Source organism: Oncorhynchus keta, chromosome 30 (genome assembly GCF_023373465.1).
Source record: "Oncorhynchus keta strain PuntledgeMale-10-30-2019 chromosome 30, Oket_V2, whole genome shotgun sequence".
Taxonomy (NCBI): domain Eukaryota; kingdom Metazoa; phylum Chordata; class Actinopteri; order Salmoniformes; family Salmonidae; genus Oncorhynchus; species Oncorhynchus keta.
The window spans coordinates 5,315,498-5,337,756 of NC_068450.1; the positions used below are offsets into that span (position 1 = coordinate 5,315,498).

General features: G+C 45.4%; 1 protein-coding gene across 1 annotated transcript in view; it reads left to right on the forward strand.

Annotated features, from left to right (window-relative positions):
- LOC118363913 (catenin alpha-1) overlaps positions 1-22,259 on the forward strand; it is a 263,089-nt gene that overhangs the window by 38,087 nt on the left and 202,743 nt on the right. The window contains exons 5-8 of the mRNA XM_052487347.1: positions 4,895-5,014; positions 9,451-9,576; positions 9,864-10,007; positions 19,574-19,777. Coding sequence (XP_052343307.1) covers positions 4,895-5,014; positions 9,451-9,576; positions 9,864-10,007; positions 19,574-19,777 — 594 coding nt within the window. The remainder of the gene's footprint in view (positions 1-4,894; positions 5,015-9,450; positions 9,577-9,863; positions 10,008-19,573; positions 19,778-22,259) is intronic.

The following is a 22,259-nucleotide window of genomic DNA, read 5'->3' on the forward strand; positions in this document are numbered from 1 at the left end:
CGCCCTATGTAGAGCACTGCTGTTTGACCAAGGCCCCCTTTGTGAATAGGCTGCCATTTGGGATGCTATATATGGGTACTGAACGGGCATGCGCTGGGTGGATTATAGAATCATATCAAATAGACAGTGTTCCTGAATCCTGAGATGTTCAATGTTTACTCCAGGATATGTGAAGTCAGCAAAAAAAGAAATGGTTTACTTTCATTAAACTTAACATGACTAAATATAGATATATATCTATAATATTTGTATGAACATAAGATTCAACTGAGACAAACTGAACAAGTTCCGGACATGTGACTAACAGAAATGGAATAAGGGGGGGGGGGTCAAAATCAAAAGTAACAGTCAGTATCTGGTGTGGCCACCAGCTGCATTAAGTATTGCAGCATCTCCTCCTCACGGACTGCACCAGATTTGCCAGTTCTTGCTGTGAGATGATACCCCACTCTTCCACCAAGGCCCCTGCAAGTTCCCGGACCTTTCTTGGTCCAAGCCCTCACCCTCCGATCCAACAGGTCCCAGATGTGCTCAATGGGATTGAGATCTGGGCTGTTCGCTAGCCATGGCAGAACATTGACATTCCTGTCTTGCAGGAAATCACGCACAAAACCAGCAGTATGGCTGGTGATATTGTCATGCTGGAGGGTCATGTCAGGATGAGCCTGCAGGAAGGGTACCACATGAGGGAGGAGGATGTCTTCCCTGTAACACACAGCGTTGAGATTGCCTGCAATGACAACAAGCTCAGTCCGATGATGCTGTGACACACCGCCCCAGACCATGACGGACCCTCCACCTCCAAATCGATCCCGCTCCAGAGTACAGGCCTCGGTGTAACACTCATTCCTTCGACAATAAATGCAAATCTGACCATCACCCCTGGTGAGCACAAAACTGTGACCCGTCAGTGAAGAGCACTTTTTGCCAGTCCTGTCAAGCAACGGTGGGTCTGTGACCATAGGTGACGTTGTTGACAGTGATGTCTGGTGGGGACCTGCCTTACAACAGGCCTTCAAGCCCTCAGTCCAGCCTCTCTCAGCCTATTGCGGACAGTCTGAGCACTGATGGAGTGATTGTGCGTTCCTCGGGCAGTTGTTGCCATCCTGTACTTGTCCTGCAGGTATGAAGTTCGGATGTACCGATCCTGTGCAGGTGTTACACGTGGTCTGCCACTGCGAGGACAATCAGCTGTCCTTCCTGTCTCCCTGTAGCGCTGTCTTAGGCGTCTCACAGTACGGACATAGCAATTTATTGCCCTGGCCACATCTGCAGTCCTCATGCCTCCTTGCAGCATGCCTAAGGCACGTTCACGCAGATGAGCAGGGACCCTGGGCACCTTTCTTTTGGTGTTCTTCAGAGTCAGTAGAAAGACCTCTTTAGTGTCCTAACTGTGGTCATATTACTGTGACCTTATTTGCCTACCGTCTGTAATCTGTTAGTGTTTTAACGACCGTTCCACAGGTGCATGTTCATTCATTGTTTATGGTTCATTGAACAAGCATGGGGAAACCGTGTTTAAACCCTTTACAATGAAGATCTGTGAAGTTATTTGGATTTTTACGAATTATTTTTGAAAGACTGGGTCCTGAAAAATGGACAATTCTTTTTTTGTATGTATTGTTGTGTATTGTTAGAGCTAGGAGCTGTGCACTGTTGGAGCTAGGAACACAAACACTTTGCTACACCTGCAATAACATCAGCCAATCATGGATATGCGACCAATACAATTTGATTTGAAATGATCTGAAATTGCAAGCCTGCTGTTTTCAATACTGTACATGTTCTAAAATTCTGATTCTGATTAGTTCCATCTGATTTGGTCTTGTTTTTCCATGAGGGAGAGGGAACCGTGCAGACCTACATCTGTTACCCTTGGTCATAAGTAACATATATGGGCATCCTTAGTTATAGCTGCCTCAGGCCCGGCTAATCTACAGTTAGCCTCAGGCCCGGCTGATCTACCTCTGTAGGAGATGCTACTGGAGAAATAAAGCTAACCTAGCCCCGGGCCTCGATAATATAGACTAAAGCTAGTCTCTAGGCCTCCAGGAGATCGTTACTGTGACGTGGCCCGTGACGTCATCTCCATTTTTAATCTTTCATCAGTTCTCTGTGGATGACTGGGTATGGTCCGAGGCATTAGTTTGATGGGGGTTAGTGTTCTCACTCAGTTTGACTACAGGTGAGCCCTGAATCACACCCTGTACAGTGCTTTTGACAAGTCCCTAATGAGGTAATATGTAACTTACCTTTGTGTGTGTATATAAAGTATATAAAGTGTACCTTGGGACTATTTTCTTGAGCACACAGCCATGCATAGACCAACAATGGCAGTAGAATGGCCTTACTGAAGAGCTGTGACTTTTTCAACGTGGCACCATCATAGTATGCCACTTTTCCATCAAGTCGGTTTGTTACATTTCTGCCCTGCTAGTGCTTGCCTCGGTCAACTATAAGTGCTGTTATGGTGAAGTGGAAACGTCTAGGAGCAACAACGGCTCAGCCACGATGTGGCAGGACACACAAGCTCACTGAACAGGACGGCCGAGTGCTGAAGCGCGTAAACAATCGTCTGTCTTCCGGTTGTAACCCTCACTACAGAGTTCCAAACTGCCTCTGGAAGCAACGTCAGCCCCAGAACTGTTCGCCGGGATCTTCATAAAATGGGTTTCCATGGCCGAGCAGCCGCATACAAGCCTCAGATCACCATGCACAATGCCAAGTGTCAAACCTAATTTCTCGATCACGCCTACAGCGTCATTGCACAAAATAGTACGAAGCATCATCTGGATATGTATACAATAAAAGTTCAACGTTCACCATTTCTGTCAAACATTCTACGCATAGTTTGATGTATATGTTTGATAAATCCAACACAGCACCACACAGAACGCACTGCAACTGCCTCTACAACGCAATGCTGCAAGGCTAACTCGGCGGTCCCATTGGAAATTTATGTACTTCTGGTTTACCAAAATGCAACGATGCTTTTTTTTTTTTTTTTTTTTTTTTGATCGAAGGCGTAAGATCACCATGTGCGTCAGCACAATAACTGTTTGTCGAGAGCTTCAGGAGATGTGTTTCCATGGCTGAGCAGCAGCACACAAGCCTAAGATCACCATGCTAAGTGTCGGCTGGAGTGGTGTAAAGCTCGCCGCCATTGGACTCTGGAACAGTGGAAATGCGCTCTCTGGAGTGACGAATCACGTTTCACCATCTGGCAGTCCGACAGACGAATCTGGCTTTGGCGGATGCCAGGAGAACACTACCTGCCCCAATGCAAAGTGACAACTGTAATGTTTGGTGGAGGAATAATGGTCTGGACCTGTTATGGTTCAAGCTAGGCCCCTTAGTTCCAGTGAAGGGAATCTCAATGCTACAGTATATTATATTGACATTCTAGATGATTCTGTACTTCCAACTTTGTGGCAACAGTTGGGGAAGGGCCTTTCCTGTTTCAGCATGACAATGCCCCGTGCACAAAGCAAGGTCCATACAAAAATGGTTTTGTCGATCGGTATGGAAGAACTTGACTGGCCTGCACAGAGCCCTGACCTCAACTCCATTGAACACCTTTGGGATGAATTTTAACGGGGACTGCGAGCCCGACCTAATCGACCCGACTTCATTCAGCCACAAGAGCATTAGTGAACACAGTAATGTTCCAACATCTAGTGGAACGTCTTCCCAGAAGGGTGGAGGCTGTTTATAGCAGCAAAGGGGGGGACCAACTCCATATTAATGCCCATGTTTTTTTTGGAATGAGATGTTTGACGAGCAGGTGTCCACATACTTTTATTTCAGGAAGGTTTATATATGTTTATTTATTTAACCTTTTTAAATAACTTCTGCTCAATTCCCTCCATAAATATGCCCTTTTTTACCTTTGCAATATTACCAAAGCTCATCCTGAACACTAGGCATATTGTATTCATTTTGCACTTTGCGCTGATATAGCTGTTGTGTACTTTTTGATGGTAAAGATTGAGTGCAAACTGTTTTTCTGTGGTAACAGCTAGTAGCAAATTAATCATTTACCATATACTGTAGTCTAAGCACTGGTCTTTAATGGACTGTTGAGTGGAGAGAGGAATGTTAACTCACGGAAAGAATAACCTTCCTAGCAAAGATTTTGCCTTAGTCCCAAATGGCACCCTTTACCATATAATGTAATACTTTTTGACCAGAGCCCTATGGCCTAGAGAGCACAAACCTATGGGCCCTGGTCGAAGTAGTGCACTATGATGGTGATGGGGTTTTATTTGGGACAGGATGGTGTTTTATTTGGGACAGGATGGGGTTTTATTTGGGACAGGATGGGGTTTTATTTGGGACAGGATGGTGTTTTATTTGGGACAGGATGGTGTGTGTTTGGGACAGGATGGTGTGTATTTGGGACAGGATGGTGTTTTATTTGGGACAGGATGGTGTTTTATTTGGGACAGGATGGTGTTTTATTTGGGACAGGATGGTGTTTTATTTGGGACAGGATGGGGTTTTATTTGGGACAGGATGGGGTTTTATTTGGGACAGGATGGGGTTTTATTTGGGACAGGATGGTGTTTTATTTGGGACAGGATGGTGTTTTATTTGGGACAGGATGGTGTTTTATTTGGGACAGGATGGTGTGTATTTGGGACAGGATCTGAATACGAGAAGCTGTTGATCCTGAATCTTCATCGTGCTGTTATCCAGACTTCATTTCCGTCGTCATTCCAAACCTACCAGTTTTTAAAACATTTTTTTTATCCAACTGTCTCGGGGCTGATCTTTCCAGCATCTCTGTGAATTTCTCCAATTCCCCAGTCCACAACGCTTCTCTTACATTCTTTGGGGATACCCCTGCCTACGTTCCCTATCTAAACCGTGTGTTCCTCTGTAACCCCTCTAGGTGGAGGAGAACCTGGTGAAGGTGCGTAACGCTGGAACAGAGCAGGACCTGGGCATACAGTACAAGGCCCTGAAACCAGAGGTGGACAAACTCAACATGATGGCTGCCAAGAGACAGCAGGTATGTACTGGACTGTCTGGCTGGGGGAGGTTGGGAGTGAGACAGCAGGTATGTACTGGACTGTCTGATTGGGGGAGGTTGGGAATGAGACAGCAGGTATGTACTGGACTGTCTGATTGGGAGAGAGACAGCAGGTATGTACTGGACTGTCTGATTGGGGGTGGTTGGGAATGAGACAGCAGGTATGTACTGGACTGTCTGATTGGGGGTGGTTGGGAATGAGACAGCAGGTATGTACTGGACTGTCTGATTGGGGGAGGTTGGGAGAGAGACAGCAGGTATGTACTGGACTGTCTGATTGGGGGAGGTTGGGAGAGAGACAGCAGGTATGTACTGGACTGTCTGATTGGGGGTGGTTGGGAATGAGACAGCAGGTATGTACTGGACTGTCTGATTGGGAGAGAGACAGCAGGTATGTACTGGACTGTCTGATTGGGGGAGGTTGGGAGAGAGACAGCAGGTATGTACTGGACTGTCTGATGGAGAGGGACAGGGAGCATGGTTGGGAGAGAGACAGCAGGTATGTACTGGACTGTCTGATGGACAGGGACAGGGAGCATGGTTGGGAATGAGACAGCAGGTATGTACTGGACTGTCTGATGGAGAGGGACAGGGAGCACATGGTTGGGAATGAGATGGCTGCCAAGGAGAAAGCAGTCAGGTCTGTTCTAAGGGAGGTATCTGGGCTGGAGAGGGAGCTGACTGTTGGGGTGGGTGAAGGGCTATGAAGGGTAGGTGATGGGAAGTACGAGACTGGAGGGAGAGACATGGGAGATGGATGTTAGTAGTTAAGCAACCTACTGATGCCCCATCTAAACTACGAGATATGGAGTCTGAGGAGTAGAGTGGACGAAAGGGACTTTCTTTTCATCCGTGTCTTTTGTTGTGGCTGGCGACATTAGCATGTCGATAATGAACTTTTACCCCCCCATACGAATATAAAAGTACAGTAACGTTAGTGTCTTTCGTATTATAATATAGGCTGCTAGCAGGCTAGCTGAATAACATTTCTGCATTCTCACGTAAACGTCACAGAACAACGAGACCGATATTTCCGATTATTTTGATGCTTCCAAATATGGTAGTTAGAGGAAGCCCAGTGGCCCGGCATGATGCTTCCAAATATGGTAGTGAGAGGAAGCCCAGTGGCCCGGCATGATGCTTCCAAATATGGTAGTTAGAGGAAGCCCAGTGGCCCGGCTTGATGCTTCCAAATATGGTAGTGAGAGGAAGCCCAGTGGCCCGGCTTGATGCTTCCAAATATGGTAGTGAGAGGAAGCCCAGTGGCCCGGCTTGATGCTTCCAAATATGGTAGTTAGAGGAAGCCCAGTGGCCCGGCATGATGCTTCCAAATATGGTAGTGAGAGGAAGCCCAGTGGCCCGGCATGATGCTTCCAAATATGGTAGTTAGAGGAAGCCCAGTGGCCCGGCTTGATGCTTCCAAATATGGTAGTGAGAGGAAGCCCAGTGGCCCGGCTTGATGCTTCCAAATATGGTAGTGAGAGGAAGCCCAGTGGCCCGGCTTGATGCTTCCAAATATGGTAGTTAGAGGAAGCCCAGTGGCCCGGCTTGATGCTTCCAAATATGGTAGTGAGAGGAAGCCCAGTGGCCCGGCTTGATGCTTCCAAATATGGTAGTGAGAGGAAGCCCAGTGGCCCGGCTTGATGCTTCCAAATATGGTAGTTAGAGGAAGCCCAGTGGCCCGGCTTGATGCTTCCAAATATGGTAGTGAGAGGAAGCCCAGTGGCCCGGCTTGATGCTTCCAAATATGGTAGTGAGAGGAAGCCCAGTGGCCCGGCTTGATGCTTCCAAATATGGTAGTGAGAGGAAGCCCAGTGGCCCGGCTTGATGCTTCCAAATATGGTAGTGAGAGGAAGCCCAGTGGCCCGGCTTGATGCTTCCAAATATGGTAGTGAGAGAAAGCCCAGTGGCCCGGCTTGATGCTTCCAAATATGGTAGTGAGAGGAAGCCCAGTGGCCCGGCTTGATGCTTCCAAATATGGTAGTGAGAGGAAGCCCAGTGGCCCGGCTTGATGCTTCCAAATATGGTAGTGAGAGGAAGCCCAGTGGCCCGGCTTGATGCTTCCAAATATGGTAGTGAGAGGAAGCCCAGTGGCCCGGCTTGATGCTTCCAAATATGGTAGTGAGAGGAAGCCCAGTGGCCCGGCTTGATGCTTCCAAATATGGTAGTGAGAGAAAGCCCAGTGGCCCGGCTTGATGCTTCCAAATATGGTAGTTAGAGGAAGCCCAGTGGCCCGGCATTTGGAGAAGATGGAGTGACATGGATTTTTGTCCGGCATTCTGCTAGTTTTCTCATTGACGAAACATTTGATCTCAATACAGTTTTGTTTTCCCAAAACAAAGAATCTGCTACGAACTAAGTTTTGTAGACTTTGCCCTTTGCCAAAGTTTAGAAAATATATAACACTGTTTAGGAGTAGAAAGGCAAATATAGTTATTGCTGCCGAGTAGGTGTTTCCTAACGGAAATATGCAAATGAATGCTCGACTGCTCCAGTCGGATCTTGCTCGTTCCTGCTTGGCTCTGCCCACCATTGACCAATTTACAGGCTATCTTCCGGTTAGTTCTACAAATCTTTGTAAACGTGCTGTCTAGCTGAAAGTGGATGTTTTTAAAAAAAAAGTTGAACCATCTGTAGATCAGGAGCTTTTGGGCTAACACTAGGCTACGTAATAAAGTTGCTCCATTTGATCAATATTAAGGAAATGGACTGAATGTTAGTAATCACCTGGGGAGATGCTTCTAGCCTGGAACTCAGTAGCTCAGTGCAGTCAAGCAAGAAAAAAAAAACTGATTTAAAGCTACGGTGACCAATTTTCAGAATGTAACAGGTTGTTACAATTTTTAAGGTGTAAAAAAATAAGGACAGTGTCTATACATTTCAGCTGTTTAAACCCCCTCCCCAGAGGAGGGAGTGGATAGATGTATTGCAGGCAGCACAGGGTGACCACATCCATTATGGAGAGATGGGGACTGTCACTGCATTTCATATTTCATGATGAGTTTCGCCGTTGACGTCACTGGAGTTAAAGGGACGAGCAGTATCACTAGACTGTTCAGGTAGGACACACACACACACACACACACACACACACACACACACACACACACACAGTATAGGAGAAGAATCTGCTCGTTATATCTCACATGCTATTGTTTTGGGTCTGTTTTATTTTCCTATTTGTCTTTCCAGTCTTGTGTTTTTTAAATTTTAGATTTGGTTTAGTACCAAACAACCAGGTTGTCAATAAATATGTCCCTTCCTGTTTTTTAGTCGACTGAAATGTAAACTTAAAGCCATACGATCGAGGCTTTGGCCGATGTTGATTACCTTTTATGCTAAGGCATCAGTTGATTCTACCTCGTAAATGGCACTGTATTCCCTATATGTAGTGCACTGTATTCCCTATATGTAGTGCACTGTATTCCCTATATGTAGTGCACTGTATTCCCTATATGTAGTGCATTGTATTCCCTATATGTAGTGCACTGTATTCCCTATATGTAGTGCACTGTATTCCCTATATGTAGTGCACTGTATTCCCTATATGTAGTGCACTGTATTCCCTATATGTAGTGCACTGTATTCCCTATATGTAGTGCACTGTATTCCCTATATGTAGTGCACTGTATTCCCTATATGTAGTGCACTGTATTCCCTATATGTAGTGCACTGTATTCCCTATATGTAGTGCACTGTATTCCCTATATGTAGTGCACTGTATTCCCTATATGTAGTGCACTGTATTCACATATAGGGAATAGTGTAATTTGGGAGGCAGGAGCCTATGCTGTCTCCCTGGCTCTTCTATAAAAACCAACACTGGAGCCAGTAGTAAGACCTATGTGTTAAAGCCGCAGGACATATTGGAATGGCCTGATTATGACTGCGCTTTATCACCACGGGGGAGAATCTGGGTCGCTCAGACAGAGCAGCGCCGAGGTCGCTCAGACAGAGCAGCGCCGAGGTCGCTCAGACAGAGCAGCGCCGAGGTCGCTCAGACAGAGCAGCGCCGAGGTCGCTCAGACAGAGCAGCGCCGAGGTCGCTCAGACAGAGCAGCGCCGAGGTCGCTCAGACAGAGCAGCGCCGAGGTCGCTCAGACAGAGCAGCGCCGAGGTCGCTCAGACAGAGCAGCGCCGAGGTCGCTCAGACAGAGCAGCGCCGAGGTCGCTCAGACAGCAGCTTTGTCATAATTGTGTACATGAGGGCAGCACTTGGTCTTCAATCCAAAGTGCCGGTCTTCCCCCCTCGTCTCCCCCCTCCTCCCCCGGAGCCTGTCTCCCTACTCGCCTCCTCCCCCGGAGACTGTCTCCCCCCTCGTCTCCCCCCTCCTCCCCCGGAGACTGCGTTCTTTGCTATTGAAAGGATGTTTTCCAGATAGTGTAATGATACCGTTGCCTCTCTGTCTCTGTAGGAGTTGAAGGATGTTCACCATAAGGATCAGATGGCGGCTGCCCGCGGTGTTCTCCAGAGGAACATCCCCATGCTCTACACTGCCTCCCGCGCCTGCCTTCAACACCCGGACGTGGCCGCATACAAGGTCTGTAGTAGAACAGTGGGGGCATCCCAAATGGCACCTTGTTCCCTAATAGTGAACTGATGTTGACCAAAAGCCATTTCTGCGCAACATCAAGGGTTTAGGGTGCCATTTGGGACCTAATAATATTTGACATGTAAAAAAAGAAAAGAGCTTATGATCATGATTTTACTTCAATAGCACATTACATACAGAATCTCGAAGCGCTTCAGAGACACATCTGGTTGATTTTGTATTTTTATTATCTTTAGTTCCCCCGTAAATAACGTGAATTTAATTCCATTCTCCAGGCGAACCGTGACCTGATCTACAAGCAACTTCAGCATGCAGTCTCAGGCATCTCTAATGCTGCCCAGGCTACTGCCTCAGATGATGCTGCCTTCAACCACCCTGCTGGGGGAGGAGAGCTGGCCTACGCTCTCAACAACTTTGATGTAAGTCTAGGAGGGATGGGGTTTGGAGAGGGAGGAGAGCTGGCCTACGCTCTCAACAACTTTGATGTAAGTCTAGGAGGGAGGAGAGCTGGCCTACGCTCTCAACAACTTTGATGTAAGTCTAGGAGGGATGGGGTTTGGAGGGGGAGGAGAGCTGGCCTACGCTCTCAACAACTTTGATGTAAGTCTAGGGGGGATGGGGTTTGGAGAGGGAGGAGAGCTGTCCTACGCTCTCAACAACTTTGATGTAAGTCTAGGGGGGATGGGGTTTGGAGAGGGAGGAGAGCTGTCCTACGCTCTCAACAACTTTGATGTAAGTCTAGGGGGGATGGGGTTTGGAGAGGGAGGAGAGCTATGGGGGTCCTCTCCCCCTCATATCTCCTTTCCTTGGTCTGCACTGATCTGATAACACCGGACTGCACTGCATAAACAAATGCAAAGTTTGCAAAGCAGGTATACCTCAATGGTGTCAGCTTGGTCTCACCTCTTCCCCTGCTGCTGTGTTGAGAACTAAAACAGAACAGAGCATCCCAAGTTACACCCTATTCCCTAAAAAGTGCACTACTTTTGACTCGGGGCCCATAAAGAATCACATAGTGCACTACTTTTGACCACAGCCCTATGTAGGGACTAGGGTGCTACGTGGGAGGCAGGGAGGGAACAGGCCCCAGCCTGTGAGGTGATGTTCCCACTGTAGTGTCTGCAGGTCAGGGAGAGATGTGAGGGGATGTTGCCACTGTAGCAACTCAGCCCAAAAACAGGTTTTTCTCTCACCTCACTTTTCTATTTCTTAAAAGAAAAAGTGTTTCTTTGTATCTATCTTTTGCCTCTCTCTTTCTCGCTCTCTGTTCTTAGGCTCCCTCTTTCTCCCCCTCTCTTTCTCGCTCTCTGTTCTTAGGCTCCCTCTTTCTCCCCCTCTCTTTCTCGCTCTCTGTTCTTAGGCTCCCTCTTTCTCTCCCTCTCTTTCTCGCTCTCTGTTCTTAGGCTCCCTCTTTCTCTCCCCCTCTCTTTCTCGCTTTCTGTTCTTAGGCTCCCTCTTTCTCTCCCCCTCTTTCTCGCTCTCTGTTCTTAGGCTCCCTCTTTCTCTCCCCCTCTCTCGCTCTCTGTTCTTAGGCTCCCTCTTTCTCTCCCCCTCTCTTTCTCGCTCTCTGTTCTTAGGCTCCCTCTTTCTCTCCCCCTCTCTTTCTCGCTCTCTGTTCTTAGGCTCCCTCTTTCTCTCCCCCATCTCTTTCTCGCACTATGTTCTTAGGCTCCCTCTTTCTCTTTCTCTCTCTGTCTCTGTGTGTGTCTCTGTGTGTGTCTCTGTGTGTGTCTCTGTGTGTGTCTCTGTGTGTGTCTCTGTGTGTGTCTCTGTGTGTGTCTCTGTGTGTGTCTCTGTGTGTGTCTCTGTGTGTCTCTCTGTGTGTCTCTCTCTGTGTGTCTCTCTCTCTCTCTCTCTCTCCTGTTTGTAAATATGGCTTTAAAGCTGTTGACATGTTATCCTGTGTGTTTGATTGAATTCAGTCCAGGAAGCCTTGTAATCCAGGATTGGATCAGATTAATGCTGCCTCTACTGCTGCTGACCCCAAATCCAACCTGTAAGATTTGATCTCAGTGTTTCAGATGGTGGCAAAATCCCGGATTGTTAATTTGGTCGTGAACAGTGTGCAAAGCCTCAACTTCGACCCTAACTTTTTTGTTGTTGTTGTCAATAGATTATTCAATATTTGCGATTTTAATCTAGTGGAGTTTGACTGTTGTCCTAAAATACAGAGGAAACTGTTCTAGTGTCTGGTCTAAAGTAGTGCATTCTAAATGCAAGGGTCCCATTTAGGACAGACTAATTTTCCTCTTATAGATAGATAGATAGATAGATATAGATGAGGACCACAACGGAAATAAGTCCCAGACTTTGTTATCCTCTATGATTTTACACCATGTACATGCATGGCTTTTTCTTCTTCTTCTCAAGAGTGTATATATATATGTGTGTGCCTGTACAGGACTTCAATAGGCTGCTCTCAAACATTTTAAGTCCGCTTCAAGAAAATTGAGTCTATCATAGTTCATGCGGGATTCAATGACATTATGAAGGGCAGCTGAAGAGATTTTTAAATGAACTGATTGGGTCACTACACTAACAGAAGCTCCATAATCTGGCCCTCTGCCCTTCCTAAATCGTGACATTGAACATTTCAGTAGACTTTTAGCCTTTCATAACTGGCTACCAGACTATTGCAGCTCTGTGGGTGAAACAATTATTGACGATTCTGATAGCTTCTGGAAACTAAGCTCATATTATAAGGAGGATGGGATCCAAACCAATCATTTGGGTTCCTGGATCCTTTCACAGCACTGTAAAGGCTGCGTTGAGACAGTGACTCATCAATGACCCAAGCACAGCGCAGTTAATCCCTACCGCTGTGTCACGGAGTTGTCATAATGCTTCAGCAAATGTACATTATCCCAGGGGTGTTTTTGTAGACACAATGTACGTAACCTATTTCACGTCCCTCTGACTGACCCTGAATGCCTCTGCTGATCCTACAGCTATTGTATGCTGTAATCATGCGACCTATGAACCGGAGGTCTACAACCTGAGGCGGTGTGCCCTAGTAAGAAGTCTGCCGTCTGCACTAATATAAATAACATGAGCATGTCAACTTCTGCTAAGATTCCCAGTAAAGCAAGAAAAATAATCCCAGAAAAAGTGCTAAAAAATAACCCACGTGTTTTTTAACATTTTGAAGCTTAAGAAACAAGGTTCATGAAATCAATAATTAGCTTGTAACTGTGTGACTTTCAAATTCGGACATCCTCTCAAACTCACTTAGATAATATACTTTTTGATACAGTGGTAGCAATACATGGTTATAACATCTACATGAAAGACAGAAATGCCTAAGTTGGAGGTGTGGTCGTTTTTTATATTCAGAACCACATTCCTGTAAAGTTGAGACGATCTAATGTTCAACAGTATTTAAGTAATATGGCTACAGGTTCATCTGCCTCACCTAAAGCCCATTCTTGTGGGAAGCTGCTATAAACCAAGTGCTAACAGTCAGTATCTGGATAACATGTGTAAAATGCTTGATAATATGTGATATCAACAGAAGTATATTTTCTGGGTGATTAAAAAAAATATATAATAATAATATTGACTGGCTTATATCAAGCTGCTCCAAGAAAAAGCTTCAAACAGGTTACAGGCACCTGTTCAGTCAACCTACCAGGGTATTTGCAAACAGCACAGGAATGAAATCATCAACATGTATTGATCACACCTTAGCTAACACTTCAGAAATGTGCTTTTTAAAGCAGTATCCGAATCCATTGGATGTAGTGATCACCGTATAGGAGCCATATGTAGGAAAACCAAGGTTCCAAAGGAGGAGCCTAATAATATAGTGTATAAAAGGAGAAACAAGAAGTGTCGTATTGATTCCTATGTTTATGATGTATAGAGTATTTGCTGGTCTCTGGTGTGTAATGAGGAGCAACCAGAATCTGCACTAAACATATATTTATGAAATTGCTTTCTCCAGTTACTAATAAGCATGCACCCATTTTAAGAAAATCCCGGTGGAATGATGAGGAATTAAAAAAGAAAAAATGTTGAGGGGGATGAGGCCGAAGGTATGGCAAATAAGTCTGGCAGCCCAACTGGCAAACTTGCTGCAAATTTAAAGGAATCGTGTGACTAAACTCAATAAAAAGAAACTTCAGCGCCCCTCATAAAAACACATAATCATATTTCAACCAGGCAGGTGCGACACAAGTCAGAAATGACTATATAAAAAATGCCTTTGATGATCATCTTCTGTTGGCACTCAAAGGTCCCATTTACAAATGGTCCTTTTTGTTCGATAATATCCTTTTTTTATATCCATAAAAACTCTGTTTAGCGCTTCAGTCAATCTACCCATTTCCCCTCCATCAAAATGAATCCCAAACGTTACTAATAAACTTTTCCAAACAAGTCAAACAACGTTTATAACCAAACCTTAGGTACCCTAAATGATACAATTTAAGATGGCGAATTGTTATCGTCTTTACATCTAGTGGAAGCCCTAGGAACTGCAATCTGGGAGGATTTCACCTCATTAAAATTATACCCTAATACGCAAATTTGATTGTTTTATTTAAGACGGATAATCGTTATTGTATTTACCGGAGAAAAATACCAAAAGAACATGCTTGGAAAAACTGTAGCCAAAGTGGGAGCCACCAAGAAAAACTACAATTTCTGGGTCATTTTTCCAAAAACCAGCCTGAAACTCTATCTAAAGACTGACATCTAGTGGAAGCCCTAGGAACTGCAATCTGGGCACTTGGCCTTTTATAATTAAAGTAATAGCCATTTGAAAAATTGGTTGGTGTTTCGCCATATCAGTTCTGTTTTACTCGTCAACATTATTTTAACAGTTTTAAGAAACAGAGTGTTTTCTATCCACATACCAATTATATGCACATCCTAGCTTCTGGGCCTGAGTAACAGGTAGTTTACTTTGGGCACGCTTTTCATCCCGACATCAAAATACTGCACCCTACCCTACCCTAGAGAAACAAGAAATTTGTGTAGTGGTTGAAAAACTAGTTTTAATAACTCCAACCTAAGTAAACTTCTGACTTCAACTGTATGCATTTAGAGTAGGGCCAATGGGTCTGCATTATCATGAATTGTCATTACAACATTCTATGGCAGCTATGTTGGCTCCCCATTAGCATGACATGGCTGTAATATCAACTGTTTGGGGTAGCTCTTGTGTTTTTGTTTTGCATATGCTATACCTGGTGTACACTGTACAATAAAAAAAAATGCTTACTTGCATTATATTTGTCGGGAAAAGAAGGCAATGTTTACTTTATTTTAAATAAACTAGTGTTCTCCAACAGGCCGCCTCTGGTGGCTAGCAGGCTGGTCAGTGGCAATACCACTCCATCAGGTCTTAACCTGACTCTGGTTGATTGATGGGTCATTCTCTGGTGTCTCTCAGCCTGCAGAGAAGAAGAAGAAGAAGAGGAGGAGGAGGAGTGGGGGAGGGAGCTGGGAAGGAGGAGCAGAGGTGCTGTGGTTCTACTCAGTCAGAACGGCTCAGGAGAGGAAGTGCAGCGGCTCCATAACACAGACAGATGGTGTGTGTGTGTGAAAGAGGAAGATGCATGAAAGATGAAGAGGACACGTGAGATGAGAGCAGAAGCAGCGGGTTATTAGCATCATAACAACCACTGCAGATCTTGTACATCAGTCATTTCCTGGTGACCGTACCAGTTTTTCTTATTTTTTTTCTTCTTATTTAATATCACAGCGTCTCTGCATTTCATTCCAGACCAGTTCCCTCTCTCTGGGCCAAGGTGCCTAATTTCAAGCACTGCCGAGGCAACTTTCAGGGAGTGAGTCATAGACGAACACGCACACCCAGAGAGAGCGAGAGAGAGAGTGCCTGTTGCCATGGCGACGTGACACTCAAACAGAGGAGGTCAGATGTGGGGGGGTGGGTGGCTAAGCTAATAAACCAGGAATTGTAACATCTGAATAGTTTGTTTTAACCGGTGCTAACGGAAGGGTTTTGTAACCGGTTATGATTTATTTCTCTCACTTTGCTCTTTTATTTCTCTTCTTTCTCTGGATCGACACAGAGGAACAGGCACCGTATCTTGTGCCAAGTAAAAACTATTTGCCCGAAATTGAGAAAATGACCTGGCCTGGGCCAAGATCACAGGAAAGCAAGTTAACCTGTTTTGGATAGGGGGCAGCGTTTTCAAGTTTGGATGGAAAAAGTGTGCCCAGAGTAAACTGCCTGCTACTCAGGCCCAGAAGCCAATATATGCATATTATTAGTAGATTTGGATAGAAAACACTTGGATGTTTCTAAAACTGTTTGAATGATGTCTGTGAGTATAACAAAACTCATATGGCAGGCGAAAATCTGAGAAAAAAATCCAAACAGGAAGTGGGAAAATCTGAGGTTTGTAGTTTTTCAACTCATTGTCTTTCTAATATGCAGTGTCTATGGGGTCGTATTGCACTTCCCAAGGCTTCCACTAGATGTCACCAGTCTTTAGAACGTTGTTTGAGGATTCTACTGTGAAGTGGGGGCGAATGAGAGCTGTTTCAACCAGAGGTCTGGCAGAAGGCTATGAGCTGATCATGTGTGTGGCAACACGGCTGAAGCGCGGGGTTGGCCCTCTGCATTGTTTACCCTGATGGGTGAACCATTAGCTAGCTCAGACTAAATATGATATTGTTGCTTGTTTAATGTCCTAAAGAAAAATCCCTCGGGCATTAACAAAATCGTGTTATTTTGGGGTATATATATAAATGGTGTAATTGTGTGAATTTGACAGTGAATATTGGCTTACCGTTTATTCACTCAAATGTCCGCCGTGAATCCAGTATTTTTTTTGTTTGTCATGTCAGACACTCCGATTTTTGTAAAACGTTGCCAATTAAAAAAAACAAAGAAACCAATCATACAGTTCTGCAAAGCTGGGATCAAACATTAAGTTGCATGTGGACATAGTGACTATTCAAACATTAAGTTGCATGTAGACATAGTGACTATTCAAACATTAAGTTGCATGTAGACATAGTGACTATTCAAACATTAAGTTGCATGTAGACATAGTGACTATTCAAACATTAAGTTGCATGTAGACATAGTGACTATTCAAACATTAAGTTGCATGTAGACATAGTGACTATTCAAACATTAAGTTGCATGTAGACATAGTGACTATTCAAACATTAAGTTGCATGTGGACATAGTGACTATTCAAACATTAAGTTGCATGTGGACATAGTGACTATTCAAACATTAAGTTGCATGTAGACATAGTGACTATTCAAACATTAAGTTGCACGTGGACATTGTGACTGGGATTATTAGAACATTTCTTTCACCTGACGGTTAATATTCAACTGATAAATAAACTACATGGTTCAATTCTAAACCATTATATCGACTTCAGAATAGCATTACAATATTAATTTGTATTTTTTTCCTGTAGGCTATTTAACCAAGTGATTTGTGTAAGTAATCATGCCTTGGCAATCAAACAGCTCAATAGTGTAGGTCTATGTAAACCTTTAAAAACATAGCTGTTTATCACACCAATCCCACCACCTCAGCCACGCTCTGACCCCATAACATCACACGTATCCCCCCCAGCCACACACACCACCTCAGAGCAGCTCTGACCCCATAACATCACACGTACCCCCCCCCACACCACCCCAGAGCATCTCTGACCCCATAACATCACACGTATCACCCCCCAGCCACACACACCACCTCAGAGCAGCTCTGACCCCATAACATCACACGTACCCCCCCCCCACACACCACCTCAGAGCATCTCTGACCCCATAACATCACACGTATCCCCCCAGCCACACACACCACCTCAGAGCAGCTGACCCCATAACATCACACGTAAACACACCCCCCCACCACCTCAGAGCAGCTGACCCCATAACATCACACGTAAACAACCCCCACACACCTCCCCAGAGCAGCTCTGACCCCATAACATTACACGTAAACAACCCCCCACCTCCTCAGAGCAGCTCTGACCCCATAACATCACATGTAAACAACCCCCCCACTTCCTCAGAGCAGTTGACCGATAACATCACACGTACCCCCCCACCCACACACCACCTCAGAGCAGCTCTGACCCCATATCACATGTAACTATTTCAGAAGATATGAGAAGAACAGGATGAGCCCTCTAAGAGTATAGAGGCGATCCCACTCACTCAGTGGCCCAGATGAAAGGTATCGGTCTGTAAAGGAAAAGCTGATGGCTCAGCAATAATATGCTGTTATAAACTCAGCAAAAAAAGTCCCTTTTTCAGGACTCAGTCTTTAAAAGATAATTAATAAAAATCCAAATAACTTCACAGATCTTCATTGTAAAGGGTTTAAACACTGTTTCCCCATGCTTGTTCAATGAACCATAAACAATTAATGAACATGCACCTGTGGAACGGTCGTTAAGACACTAACAGCTTACAGACGGTAGGCAATTAAGGTCCGATATTAAAACTTAGGACACTCAAGAGGCCTTTCTACTGACTCTGAAGAACACCAAAAGACAGGTGCCCAGGGTCCCTGCTCATCTGTGTGAACGTGTCTTAGGCATGCTGCAAGGAGGCATGAGGACCGCAGATGTGGCCAGGGCAATAAATGTCAATGTCCGTACTGTGAGATGCCTAAGACAGCGCTACAGGGAGACAGGACGGACAGCTGATCGTCCTCGCAGTGTCAGACCACGTGTAACGCTCAAAGGAATGACAACAACCCTCTCTCTCTTTCCCTCAACCCTCTCTCTCTTTCCCTCAACCCTCTCTCTCTTTCCCTCAACCCTCTCTCTCTTTCCCTCAACCCTCTCTCTCTTTCCCTCAACCCTCTCTCTCTTTCCCTCAACCCTCTCTCTCTTTCCCTCAACCCTCTCTCTCTTTCCCTCAACCCTCTCTCTCTTTCCCTCAACCCTCTCTCTCTTTCCCTCAACCCTCTCTCTCTTTCCCTCAACCCTCTCTCTCTCTTTCCCTCAACCCTCTCTCTCTCTCTTTCCCTCTCTCTCTCTTTCCCTCTCTCTCTCTTTCCCTCTCTCTCTCTTTCCCTCTCTCTCTCTTTCCCTCTCTCTCTCTTTCCCTCTCTCTCTCTTTCCCTCTCTCTCTCTTTCCCTCTCTCTCTCTTTCCTCTCTCTCTCTCTTTCCCTCTCTCTCTCTTTCCCTCTCTCTCTCTTTCCCTCTCTCTCTCTTTCCCTCTCTCTCTCTTTCCTCTCTCTCTCTTTCCCTCTCTCTCTCTTTCCCTCTCTCTCTCTTTCCTCTCTCTCTCTCTTTCCCTCTCTCTCTCTTTCCCTCTCTCTCTCTTTCCCTCTCTCTCTCTTTCCCCTCTCTCTCTTTCCCTCTCTCTCTCTTTCCCTCTCTCTCTCTTTCCCCTCTCTCTCTCTTTCCCAACTCTCTCTCTCTCTTTCCCTCAACCCTCTCTCTCTCTTTCCCTCAACCCTCTCTCTCTCTTTCCCTCAACCCTCTCTCTCTCTCTTTCCCTCAACTCTCTCTCTCTCTCTTTCCCTCAACTCTCTCTCTTTCCCTCAACCCTCTCTCTCTCTCTTTCCCTCAACTCTCTCTCTCTCTCTTTCCCTCAACCCTCTCTCTCTCTCTTTCCCTCAACCCTCTCTCTCTCTCTTTCCCTCAACCCTCTCTCTCTCTCTTTCCCTCAACCCTCTCTCTCTCTTTCCCTCAACCCTCTCTCTCTCTCTTTCCCTCAACCCTCTCTCTCTCTCTTTCCCTCAACCCCTCTCTCTCTCTCTCTCTTTCCCTCAACCCCCTCTCTCTCTTTTCCTCAACCTTTCTCCTCTTTCCCTCTCTCTCTCTCTTTCCCTCAACTCTCTCTCTCTTTCCCTCAACTCTCTCTCTCTCTCTTTCCCTCAACTCTCTCTCTCTCTCTTTCCCTCAACCCTCTCTCTCTCTCTTTCCCTCAACCCTCTCTCTCTCTCTTTCCCTCAACCCTCTCTCTCATCTCGTCTTTCTCTCTCGCTCTGTTTTCTAACTCTCGCTCTGTTTTCTAACTCAACAGAAGCAGATCATCGTGGACCCCCTGGCGTTTAGCGAGGAGCGTTTCCGCCCGTCTCTGGAGGAGCGCTTGGAGAGCATCATCAGTGGCGCCGCCCTCATGGCCGACTCGTCCTGTACCCGTGATGACCGGCGCGAGCGCATCGTGGCCGAGTGCAACTCTGTCCGGCAGGCTCTGCAGGACCTGCTGTCTGAGTACATGGGCAATGTAAGTCTCTTCTTCTCTCCATTCTGATACTAACTCACTACATAGACAGGTAGAGGAGTCTCCTCTCTTGCTCTTCCTTCATCTTCTCTATCTCGAGTCCCTCTACCCATCTCTCCCCTCGAGGCAATGTACCAGTTGCTCTTTCACCTCTCCTCCATCTCTCAATTCAATATTCAAGGACTTTATTGGCATGGGGAACATATGTTTACATTGCCAAAGCAAGTGAATGAGATAGTAAACAAACATTAAACTCACAAAAGCTCTAAAGGAAAAGACATTGTTGTATTGATACACAAAGGGGAAAATAAATTAACATAAATATTGGTTGTATTTACAACCCCTGGTTGCACTTGTGGCAACAGGTCACAAGTCTTGCTGCAGTGATGGCACACTGTGGTATTTCACCCAGTAGATGTGGGAGTTTATCAATATTGAGGTTTTTTTTTTTCGTGTGCTTTGGATCTGTGTCATGTCAGGGAAATATGTGTCTCTCTGGTCATGCGTTTGACAGGAGGTTAGGAAGTGCAGCTCAGTTTCCACCTCATTTTGTGGGCAGTGGGCACATAGCCTGTCTTCTCTTGAGAGTCATGTCTGCCTACGGCGGCCTTTCTCAATAGCAAGGCTATGCTCACTGAGCCTGTACTTAGTCAAAGCTTTCCTCAAGTTTGGGTCAGTCACAGTGGTCAGGTATTCTGCTGCTGTGTACTCTCTGTTTAGGGCCAAATAGCATTCTAGTTTGCTCTGTTTTTTTGTTAATTCTTTCCAATGTGTTAAGTAATTATCTTTTTTGTTTTCTCATGATTTGGTTGGGTCTAATTGTGCTGTTGTCCTGGGGCTCTGTGGGTTGTGTTTGTGAACAGAGCCCCAGGACCAGCTTGCTTAGTTAGGGGACTCTTCTCCAGGTTAATCTCTCTGTAGGTGATGGCTTTGTTATGGAAGGTTTGTGAATCGCTTCCTTTTAGGTGGTTGTAGAATTGAATGTCTCTTTTCTGGATTTTGATAATTAGCTGGTTATTGGCCTAATATCTGCTCTACATGTATACCACCAAATAATGCATTGTAAACTGTCATGTTCAAAACATGATGAGGGATCCCTAGTCAATACAAGTGCTGCACCTACCTGATAGACAGGTGGGATGAGAACCCATGGAATCAGAATCAGTTATCTTTAAATTATCTCCACCAGCGTTCTGGAACACAACCTTCTAGAACCCTTAGAGATTACCAGACATTCCTTTCTCAACTCTTCTATCCCTTAACCAGCCAAAACACACACGCCAGTATAAATGCACTAAACAATGTTGATATCAGAGACCATGTTTTTGTCTAAGAAAACACTACATTAACCCACTCTAGGCTTGGACTAAAATGGTGTATTTATCATTCTGGGAGAATAATGGGGTCTATTGAATGATTAATAGATTTCAGGAGGACAATTTATTGTGAGGCCAAGAATTGCTTGCTCGCTAATCGCTTGATAAATGCTTCTACATGTTTGTATAGGAAAAATAGGAAATGTGTTCATGTCTGTGTGACACTGGCCTGGGATGGGGAGGAGACCTGAGAACATAGGGAGAGAGAAACATTGTGTCACCTGACCACACGACTGAACAGTAGTCCAGGTGTGACAACTAGGGCCTGTAGGACCTGCCTTGTTGGTAGTGCTGTTTAGAAGGTAGAAACTAGGGCCTGTAGGACCTGCCTGGTTGGTAGTGCTGTTAAGAAGGTAGAAACTAGGGCCTGTAGGACCTGCCTGGTTGGTAGTGCTGTTTAGAAGGTAGAAACTAGGGCCTGTAGGACCTGCCTGGTTGATAGTGCTGTTAAGAAGGTAGAAACTAGGGCCTGTAGGACCTGCCTGGTTGATAGTGCTGTTAAGAAGGTAGAAACTAGGGCCTGTAGGACCTGCCTGGTTGATAGTGCTGTTTAGAAGGTAGAAACTAGGGCCTGTAGGACCTGCCTGGTTGATAGTGCTGTTAAGAAGGTAGAAACTAGGGCCTGTAGGACCTGCCTGGTTGGTAGTGCTGTTTAGAAGGTAGAAACTAGGGCCTGTAGGACCTGCCTGGTTGGTAGTGCTGTTTAGAAGGTAGAAACTAGGGCCTGTAGGACCTGCCTGGTTGGTAGTGCTGTTTAGAAGGTAGAAACTAGGGCCTGTAGGACCTACCTGGTTGATAGTGCTGTTTAGAAGGTAGAAACTAGGGCCTGTAGGACCTGCCTGGTTGGTAGTGCTGTTTAGAAGGTAGAAACTAGGGCCTGTAGGACCTGCCTGGTTGGTAGTGCTGTTTAGAAGGCAGAGCAGCACTTTATTACGGACAGACTTCTCCCCATCTTATCTACTGTTGTATCAATATGTTTTGACCCATGACAGTTTACACTCTAGGGTTATTCCAACCTGTTTCAATGCTATAGCTATATATACAAAGAAATACATTGTTATGCATCACACTAGGCTGGCAGGAAAATAAAGTGCTCAGCATTTTTAAAC